The sequence below is a fragment of the Citrus sinensis genome, chromosome 9 (genome assembly GCF_022201045.2).
Source record: "Citrus sinensis cultivar Valencia sweet orange chromosome 9, DVS_A1.0, whole genome shotgun sequence".
Taxonomy (NCBI): domain Eukaryota; kingdom Viridiplantae; phylum Streptophyta; class Magnoliopsida; order Sapindales; family Rutaceae; genus Citrus; species Citrus sinensis.
Window position 1 is genome coordinate 30,098,760 of NC_068564.1, and position 10,380 is coordinate 30,109,139.

Sequence of the window (10,380 nt, forward strand, 5' to 3'; positions counted from 1 at the left end):
CATACACATTCAACACGCACGTGACCATTTTGTTTCACTTGGCATTCATGCGTTGATCACCTTCTACAAGAACAGAAACTGAACATTTGGTTTTAGAGTGGTAGAGGCTTTTCAGTTTAGTTTATTACACGATAATACGAAGTTGCATGCAAGAATCGTCGTTTATTCCTCGAATTACCAGCACATATATACCCACCAAAGCCTGTACGTTTGTACAAAACTATACTCGTACAATTATTTTATTCTTTTTTTTATCATTTTGTCTGTTCTTTGATGGTTTAAACTTCTGTTTAGAGTAGATTTTTCAAAAGTTTTCTGATACTTGATGAAGTACTATTGGATGAATTATGTATGAGTGTTTCGATTGTTAGGAATCATACAATTTTGGATCATTTGTTTGTAACTTTCATTTATTGTTAATACAACAAATTTCCAGCTCTGAATTTTCTTTTTTTCTTTTTTAAATTCACTGAAAGGCAATGTTGAATTGTTGATTGATATGTGAAAGATATTGATACTGATTGGACTGTTATTTGTAATAATGAAAATTTAACAATCACAACAGGTGAAGGTACACAATGCCCATGCTGGGGAATGGAGTTGTTGGAATCCTCTCCGAGTCTGTGAATAAGTGGGAAAGAAGGGCCCCTTTAACTCCGTCACACTGTGCTCGGCTTCTGCATAGTGGCCGGGATAAATCTGGAGTGGCTCGCATAGTTGTGCAGCCATCAACAAAGCGCATCCATCATGATGTGCTATATGAGGACGTTGGATGTCAAATTTCGGAAGATTTGTCTGAATGCGGTCTTGTTTTGGGTATTAAACAACCAAAGGTGCTAACATTCTCTGAAGTTTGCTATCTGTGGTTAACAGGCTCAGTATTTTTGACATGATTGTTTGGATTCGATGCAGTTGGAGATGATACTACCTGATAAAGCTTATGCATTTTTTTCACATACCCACAAAGCTCAGAGAGAAAACATGCCTTTGTTGGATAAGGTACATTCTCTGTTCACATCTTTATGAACGGCTATTTATTGATAATGTCGCCTTATCTTATTTTCTATGTGGTGCATAGATTTTAGCAGAGAGGGTCTCTCTGTATGACTATGAGCTTATTGTTGGGGACAATGGGAGAAGGCTACTTGCTTTTGGTAAATTTGCTGGTAGAGCTGGAATGATTGACTTCTTACACGGATTAGGACAACGTATGCTCCATTACCTTTATTCTTTTTTTTCTCTTAAGCTCGAGTGGAATTTCTTACATTTTTTTTTATTATTTTGATAATCTATGCATTCAATTACAAAGCTTGAAATAGTCCAAAGTTATTTTGAAGTGTTAGAATGTACTTGGCAATAACTTTCTCTCTAGTTGATTTTCTTATTTTCTTTTAATACTCAGGGTATTTAAGTCTTGGATATTCAACGCCTTTCCTCTCACTGGGTGCATCGTATATGTATTCTTCTTTGGCTGCTGCTAAGGCTGCAGTAATTTCCGTGGGTGAAGAGATATCAACTTTGGGATTGCCATCAGGAATCTGTCCTCTTGTCTTTATATTCACTGGTTCTGGGAATGGTAGTGTAACACTGTAGTCTGTTCTTTTCATTTTTCCCCATTAACCTGAGTGTTTTGATTGAACATTCAACAAATGTGACTGTTGTGGATGTATTGCAGATTTGCAGTGTTATTCTAATATGAGCACTTACTGATGACTCGTTCTCCTGCAGTTTCCCTTGGTGCACAAGAAATATTTAAGCTTCTTCCTCACACTTTTGTTGAGCCAAGTAGACTTCCAGAACTATTTGGAAAGGTATCTGTTACCTTGAAAAATTAGTTTTCCTTTATAATTATTTATGTCATTCAGGGCTTAAGTGTCATGAGGATGTATCAAGATTGAGAATTTATGGAAATAATCGTTTTTTTTCTGTTTATCCTATGAGTAAGCATCTTGCATGCTATCCTTATTTCCTTAAGAACAGAGTTAATGAGAGGGCAGGTTCCGTACTAACTGCTTATGTGCAACATTAAGGAATCCTCTTAGCACAATAAACTACCTGATCAATATTTCCAAAGACTTTTAGGCATTTTTGTTTAAGCTTATGTGGAAAATATGACAAGCTGCTTACAAAAATGATACTGAAGCTGAATGTGATGACTGAAGTAATAAGAGCAGAAAAAGAAGATTTTTTCCTGCTAGGTGATGTTCATTTGGAAGCCTTGGGTGGGACTCATTACTAAGTGCCTCCTAGGCTACTGCACTGCTTGTGTGGCAAGAATTCTTGGTGTTTGAATACATGCCATTCACATCCAATATTTTGTAATTATTTGACTTCTGGATAGTCACCGTTTATTTTTCCCATTTTTTCTTTTTATTCTTTTTAACTTATTTCCTTTCTAGGCTAAGGATCAACATGGAGGGGCATCAAAGAGAATCTTCCAAGTATATGGCTGTGTTGTGACATCTGAAGACATGGTTGAACATAAGGATCCAACAAAAGGATTTGACAAAGTTAGTAAACCTCTGTATTGGGAACTCCTTTTCTTTTATTCTTCTTTATATTCAGCATGCAAGCCTTCAGTTGTTAATTTATATGCCTACTCAAACTATTATACACTTTCTTTTTGTATGATGATTAGTTAATAAAAGTTCTGTGAAGGAAAACTCCTATGTGAAATTTTATGTACTCAGAATTGGCTGTTTTTTGAATATTTTTGTGGAACAAACCATGTTGAGAGGCATGATTTTGACTTATAGGTACTAAATTTCAACTCTAAATAATTTATTGTTTTATTTTCTTTTGGTTTTTTCTTAGGCGGACTATTATGCACATCCAGAGCACTACAACCCCGTTTTCCATAAAAAGATAGCTCCATATGCATCTGTTATTGGTACATGCTCTTCTTCCTGGATCTATAGTTCCAGCAAACCTTGTGCTTTTGATTTTGTTATTTGGCTGTTTTAGTTGGTTAAATGTCGTTTGGACTATTTCATTATGGAAGATATAGATATTGTTCAGCATATCCACCTTTGCTGTAGCTGGTATAGCACTCATATGAATGATATATTTTTATTGAATATGCATTTTTTGCTTTTTTTTTTTTATGGGTCACTTCTAATTTTTACTCATTTGCAGTCAATTGCATGTATTGGGAGCAAAGATTTCCTCGTTTGTTGAGTACTCAGCAGCTTCAAGATTTAGTGAGAAAAGGATGCCCACTTGTTGGAATTTCTGATATAACTTGTGACATAGGAGGATCATTGGAGTTTGTCAATCGAACCACATCCATTGACTCATCTTTCTTCAGGCAACTTTCTCGACAAATACTGTTTATTCAAATTTGAACAGAAAATATGTTTTTATTTTCAATTTATGTTAATTTGTTACATTCGTAATAGTTAGTAGTGCGGAGTCTTTAGCTTTGCAAGTATATTAGAAAGCATAAAATTCACTTTTACAAGCATCCTGAAACCAAAAAGAATAGTTTGCATTACTCATTTTCCTTGTCCCTATAATTTTGCATCGTCAATAGTGTCTCCAACTAGAAACTATTTACTCTTAGTTCTGATTAATCATTATATTTCAGATATGACCCTTTGAGCGATTCATACCATGATGATTTGGAGGGTAACGGTTTGGTGTGTCAAGCTGTTGATACTCTTCCAACAGAGTTTGCAAAAGAAGTATGGTATTCTTGTCCACATGTTTCTTTTGTAAAACATATTATGGTTATCTGTCTCTGTGATAGCATGACGTTAGGATATCCCTAATAAGTTTTGTAGTCTTGTTTAACATTCCATTTAATTGTATGAAGGCTTCCCAACATTTTGGAGACATACTATTGGAATTTATTGGTAGTTTATCTTCAACAGTAGACTTCACTGAGTTGCCTTCACACCTAAGAAGAGCTTGCATTGCCCATGGGGGAGCACTTACAACCTTATATGAATATATTCCACGTATGAGGAAATCTGATTCTGAGTAAGCTTCTGGTGCCGTCTGTCCTGTCTTTGCCTTTTTCATTGTCCTTTCTGTTTTTCTTTCAGTAAGTTTCGCAAATCAGTTACAATCAATTCTTTGAACCCTGAGTTACCAGATTTAGTTTTATGGTTTTTTTTTTTTGGTTTAGAAATCCTAGGGCATAATTACACTCTAATATTCATTTCTGCAAGAAGATACGCCTGAAGTTGTGTCTACTCTTTATTAAAGCGTGAACTACTATTGATTGCAGAGATGTATCAGATAATCTTGCAAAGGGCCACTCAAACAAGAAGAAGCACAATCTATTGGTAGATTTACCGATTTTACTTTTGGTTTTAGTTGTCTTCATACAAAACATAAGTTTGCAATACAAATTAGTATAATCTGAGTGTTATTAGAAATGTTCATTGTGTCAGTTTTAGTCAATTGTGGTTTCTTGTTTAATTTCCTGACTAGAATTATAATTGACAGGTATCTCTGAGTGGTCACTTATTTGACCAATTTCTGATAAATGAGGCCTTGGATATTATTGAAGCTGCAGGTGGCTCCTTTCACTTGGTGAAATGCCAAGTAGGTCAGAGTACTGAAGCTTTGTCGTTTTCGGAACTCGAAGTGAGTGAATCTAGTTTCGATGAATAAATTTTATAGCCATGTTCGTATTAGTCTCATGAATCCTCTCTGACTCTTATGTGATCTTTCATTTTTAAATTGGTTTTGTCTTAGAGCAATATGTTTGTAGGCTTATTGATATTTGTAGGTTGAATTCCCATCTTACTGTTTTGGCAGGTTGGAGCGGATGATAGTGCAGTTCTTGATCAAATTATTGATTCTTTAACTTCTCTAGCTAATGCAAGTGAGAACAATAGAGACCAAATTAGTGGAATAAATAGGATTTCCCTGAGGATTGGTAAGGTCCAGGAGACTGCCACTCAGAAGGGACCTGGCACAAAAGGAACAAGTTCTGTTCTGATTATTGGTGCAGGCCGGGTATGTCGACCAGCTGCTGAGCTTTTAGCATCATTTGGAAGCCCTTCCCACCAAATGCAGAAAACATGCATGGAAACTGATTTTGAATGGCAGAATGATATTCGAGTTCTTGTTGCATCTCTCTACCTAAAGGATGCAGAGGAGGTATACTTGAGGAAAACCCTCACTTTGCTTCATTGATGAGAGCGTAAAAGTTTTACATGTTTTCTATTTGTGAATTTTTATTTAACTTTCTTATCTCTTAAAATCAGAATCTGCATATGTGCAAAAGGATATATAAAAGAGTTGCACATAAATGAATACTGAGTTCATGCATAGATGGACAAGATCTGTACTTGTATTAATAAATCTGGTTTAGGTCATTGAAGGTATTCCAAACGCAGAAGCAGTACAGCTTGATGTTTCGGATCATAAGAGTCTTTGCAAGTGCATTTCGCAGGTAAAGTATTTTCCATGTTACAATTTTAAGCAGCTATTTGGTAGATGTATCTGCAATCACCAGTAGCCGTGCTTCAAACCATTTTCTAATAATCCTTAAGAGTGTATCAATATTTTCAGTAAGACCAATGAAATTGGAATTGGCATCTGACACGGCCTGACAGTATGTCAACAGTATTCATTAAATAACTGAAATGTACTGATATTTGTTCATGAAGCTGTTAATAGTGAAAAAATGGTTTGAAATCCTACACATTTTTTTACCTTTTAACTCTTTACATATCAAAATAAGATTTTGCCTTTTGGAATGGTTTTACAGATGACTAAACCTTGATGAGTTATTCACTACTGAGTTTTGGCCATGTGCAGGTTGAAATTGTTATAAGTTTACTTCCTGCTAGTTGCCATGTGATGGTTGCAAATGCATGCATTGAGGTATTTAAATAAAAGGATAAATCAATTACTTTGTGCTTTTAATTTTTTTTCCCCATCTAGCTAGGGACCTAATTGTCCATATTTTCAGCTTAAGAAGCATCTCGTTACTGCTAGCTACATTGATGATTCCATGTCCAAGCTAGATGAGAAGGCCAAGGGTGCTGGTATCACAATTCTTGGGGAGATGGGCTTGGACCCTGGAATAGGTATATTACATCCTAATCCATACTGTGTTTGAATATTCTCGTGTGCTTGCAGTTGTATTTGCTATTGCCTCTGTTTCTGTCTTTTGTCTTTATTTGGGTTGATCAATTGATTTGTGTGACAAACCTGTTGATAAACTTAGAATTGGTCTTGCATGTTGAGGCCTATAGAGCTTGAATACTGTTGTTACATTTACCCTGTCAACTCAAGCCTTTCGGCCAAGTGTCAAAGTGGCAAATCAACAAATATTACACCTGAAACTTGGTTGAGTACATAAGCGAATATACAACTCACTGCACAAAGTATATTTTCAATGTCTGGGGGTACCTTCCATGTTGTCTAACTTCCAAGTTCTTTAGTTATGTATTTATTTTTTTCAATGTAATGCTTCAGATCATATGATGGCAATGAAGATGATCAACCATGCACATGTTCGAAAGGGTAAAATAAAGTCTTTCACTTCTTACTGTGGAGGACTCCCATCACCAGCGGCTGCAAATAACCCATTAGCGTATAAATTCAGGTAATATTTTGGAAGTACTCAGAGCTTCAAAGTTAAAACATACATACTATTTACAAAGATTTTCTTTCAAGCACAAATGTTGATAATATTGGTTTCTGTTTCTGACTTCTTGATACTGATTACTGGATATTGAATGCCTGAAGTTTATTTTGTTGTGCTCTGTTTGGTGAGAGTATCTGGAGTTTACACTTTTTCATCGGTAGGTCGTTTCGCTCTTTCTTCATCTGAATTTTGGAATCTTTGTTATCCTTAACCCCATTTCCTAGTCTTTAGAGAGAGATTAACACATTTTCGAGATCTTGGTCTCCTTGAGAACTTAAATACTGATGGTTCATATTCTCTTTCTGTTAACGTAATCTGCATTTATTTGATTGATATTTTTTGGCATTACCACTAATCGTTCTGATTGTCATACCTACTTTTTAGTCTCATGGAGAATTATGGTAGTTGCTGACATGTTATCATTTATTCAGTTGGAGTCCTGCAGGAGCAATTCGAGCCGGACGAAACCCTGCCATCTATTTGTTTAATGGAAAAACCATACAGGTTGATGGTAAGTTGTCAAAAATCCGTAGAGTAATATATTTACAGATCTGTAAATATCATATTTGTACATTCCAATATATGAATGTTTCGCATGCATTGACGATAGTTTATAAGAGTAAAGCTCTCCATAAATTGACAGATAAATATCAGTGGTATTTTACCTTTGGTTTAAGAGTTCTATGTCCTCACCATGAGCAGTTTTGTGTATAATTTAAAACACTATCATTTTTCTGTCTCGGAAGGTTTTATCGTTTTGCTATTTTGTCACTATTGTACTTCATTGGCAAAATTGCAGGGGATAGTCTCTATGATTCAGCTGAGAAATTCCGGATAGCTGATCTTCCTGCTTTTGCATTGGAGTGTCTTCCTAATCGTAACTCTTTAGTGTATGGCGATATATATGGAATAGGAAAAGAAGCATCGACAATATTTCGTGGGACCCTCCGCTATGAAGGCATGGCTTGAATTTTGACTTCTGCTTCTTCTTCTTCTTCTTAGTATTATTTTATATGTTCTTAAGACAAAAATACAATAACTTGATTTGTTAGTTTAATTTTGTGAGATGAGATATCATTAAGATGTTGATCTATGCCATCCAAATTGAAAAATAAATGTTAACTAATGGCTGAAACTGAATTAAGGATTGCTGATAAATCCCAGAATCCGGATAAAATGATCTTGAATATCAATTTGGTTTTATGTTGTCAGCGCTAATCCTCTAATGGTTCGTACAGGGTTTGGTGAAATTATGGGAACACTTGGAAGGATTGGTTTCTTCAGTGCTGAGGCTCATCCAGTTCTTAAACAAGGATCCGGGCCCACATTCAGAATGTTCCTATGTGAAATTCTCAAAATGGACAGTCAGAAAATGGGTGAAGCTCCATTAGGAGAAAAGGAGATAACTGAAAGGATTCTCTCACTTGGACATTGCAAAGAAAGAGAAACAGCATCAAAGGCAGCCAAAACTATAATGTGAGTTATCAGTATCACTGGATCAATGTTGTTTATCTTCTATAAGTTATTGCACTGACCTTATGTTATCTCTAATGTCATCTAATAGGATTTACTCAATGTGTTTCTTTTTCTTCTCTGTCTTCCGGTTGCTTGAAATGTTTCTTTTATGTCTATTAGATTTTTGGGGCTTCATGAGCAGACAGAAATTCCTGCTTCCTGTGAGAGTCCGTTTTCTGTTACCTGTCTCCTTATGGAAGAAAAGCTAGCCTACTCGAGCACTGAGGAGGTATATCTCATCAATAAATGGAACTAAGTAAATAAATAAAAGGCACCTGAATTTTTTTTCCTTCCTTTTTTCAGTTTCTGCATGATAAAAAATTACCATTCTTTGTTTCTCAATGTTAGTGAAAGAATGATCTGAGTGACAAGCACATTCACTGAAGCAGTAGTTTGGCGTTTGCATCTGCAAAGAATTATCTCAATGAAGCATACCCATTCATATGTATATTATGTACTCCAAAAATATTAATTCTTGCTACTTGCATGAATATGGTCAGGATATGGTGCTTTTACATCATGAAGTGGAAGTAGAATTCCCAGATGGGCAACCGTCAGAGAACAATAGGGCCACTTTATTGGAATTTGGGAAGATGAAGAATGGGAAAATGATTAGTGCAATGGCTCTAACAGTTGGTATTCCTGCAGGCATAGCAGCCATGGTATTGGTTGCAGCATCTCTGACCTCTCTTTTTATGAACAGGGAAAATACATAAATCAAACTGTTTATTTGTGTTTTCAATTGTTGCAGCTCTTACTCGTAAACAAGATCAAAACAAGAGGCGTCCTGAGACCTATCGAACCTGAAGTATATGTGCCAGGTAATTGCCATCCATTTTTTTTTTTTTCATTTTGTAATAGATTCATACATATTACAACTAACTTTTTCTTTTGCCTGTTCTTGCAGCATTGGATATGTTGCAAGCCTATGGTATCAAGTTGGTGGAAAAGAGTGGGTGACCCTAAAACTATTTAGTATCTCCCTGAATTCTTTTTCCTGTACAGATTCAGGCATCAAGCTTGAGAATTCAAAACCAGAATAAGATAGTGACAATGTAATTGCAACTCCAGGTTCACCCAAATAAAATTTTAGTGATTTTTTTCAAGCCAGCCGGTGCTATGCTTTATTGGAATGCTCTGCAATTATTTTACAACTTCCATTTATGCGAGATCTACACCTTTCTTGTTCAATCGTATCCATCGTTCTGGTAATATACATGAATCACACACACCATTAAAGAAAGTGTGCCCAAGGACAGATAAATTTATAATAACTTAGGTAGTGTTTACTTTTTTGATTGGAGTGGGAACCTGAGAAGTGGGAATCCTAGGATTGAGAGTGTGGAGTGAGAGTATATTGTTTATTTACACTGGAATGGAAATCAGAATCCAATTTATGTGTTTACTTTGTCTTGGATTGGGAGTAAATAGTTTCAAATAACAATTTTATCTTTATTTAAAGAATTATAGTTTTTAATTACAAAGCTAATAAAAAATATATTTAATGAATAAATATTTATTTTATTATATTTGTAAATTTATAATAATTATTAATATTCTTAATTATGAACATTACAATTTTTTATTAATTTTAATTTTAATATAAAATGAAACGTTATTTTATTTAATATAATTATATTAATTTAAATATAAATATATTAAATTTATTATTATATAAAATAATAATATAATTATTTAGTACAAAATTAATATTTTCTTAGAATAAACTATTTATTATTATTAATTCTTAATATTAAATAAATATAGTACTATTATTTTAAAAATAAATATAATAATATTATTTTTAAATAATTTTAACTTAAAATCAATGCAAATTATTATTTAGTTAAATATAATAATATTATTCAAATAAATATAAAATTATTTATTTTATTTTATTTTATTAATTATAAAACATTAAATTGAATTAAATTTAAAAAAAAAAGGTAGAAAATGGGGAGGTGGGAGTAGATTCCCACTCATATATTCCCAAATGGGAGTCACACTCCAACTCCCACTCTCCATTCCAAAAATAGGTGGGGCCCACAGAGTGGAATTCTCAATCTCTCTCTAATTTAGTGAAGTAAACACTAGAGTGGAAGGAATCCGTACTACTCACTCCCACTCCAGAAAGTAAACACAACATTAATGTATTTTTTCTGTTTAATTTTCAAATGACTAAACACTAAACGGCAAAGATGCATCGACTCGATCTGAAATATGCCTGAAGTGCAGTAGCATTGACATCACTCATT

At 34.3% G+C, this 10,380-nt stretch overlaps 1 protein-coding gene across 3 annotated transcripts; it reads left to right on the plus strand.

Moving 5' to 3' along the window:
* On the plus strand, window positions 1-9,231 carry LOC102608315 (alpha-aminoadipic semialdehyde synthase). 3 transcript variants are annotated; one of them, XM_006474489.4, is made up of 25 exons: window positions 1-204; window positions 566-833; window positions 913-999; window positions 1,079-1,208; window positions 1,403-1,576; window positions 1,729-1,811; window positions 2,400-2,510; window positions 2,815-2,890; window positions 3,136-3,307; window positions 3,587-3,683; window positions 3,815-3,981; window positions 4,232-4,289; window positions 4,453-4,593; window positions 4,768-5,112; window positions 5,327-5,407; window positions 5,776-5,841; window positions 5,930-6,047; window positions 6,439-6,568; window positions 7,042-7,121; window positions 7,410-7,568; window positions 7,849-8,086; window positions 8,246-8,354; window positions 8,626-8,787; window positions 8,877-8,946; window positions 9,033-9,231. In XM_006474489.4, the coding sequence occupies exons 2-25, from the start codon at window positions 579-581 to the stop codon at window positions 9,083-9,085; spliced, it is 3,162 nt and encodes a 1,053-aa protein (XP_006474552.1). In that variant the 5' UTR covers window positions 1-204; window positions 566-578; the 3' UTR covers window positions 9,086-9,231. The 3 variants fall into 3 exon arrangements, with proteins under 3 accessions (XP_006474552.1, XP_006474553.1, XP_024952972.1); XM_006474490.4 differs by lacking the exons at window positions 1-204; window positions 566-833; window positions 913-999; ... (2 more) ...; window positions 1,729-1,811; window positions 2,815-2,890 and having other exon boundaries at window positions 2,394-2,510; XM_025097204.2 differs by lacking the exons at window positions 1-204; window positions 566-833; window positions 913-999; ... (4 more) ...; window positions 2,815-2,890; window positions 3,136-3,307 and having other exon boundaries at window positions 3,594-3,683; window positions 3,873-3,981.
* Window positions 9,232-10,380: the final 1,149 nt, after the last annotated feature.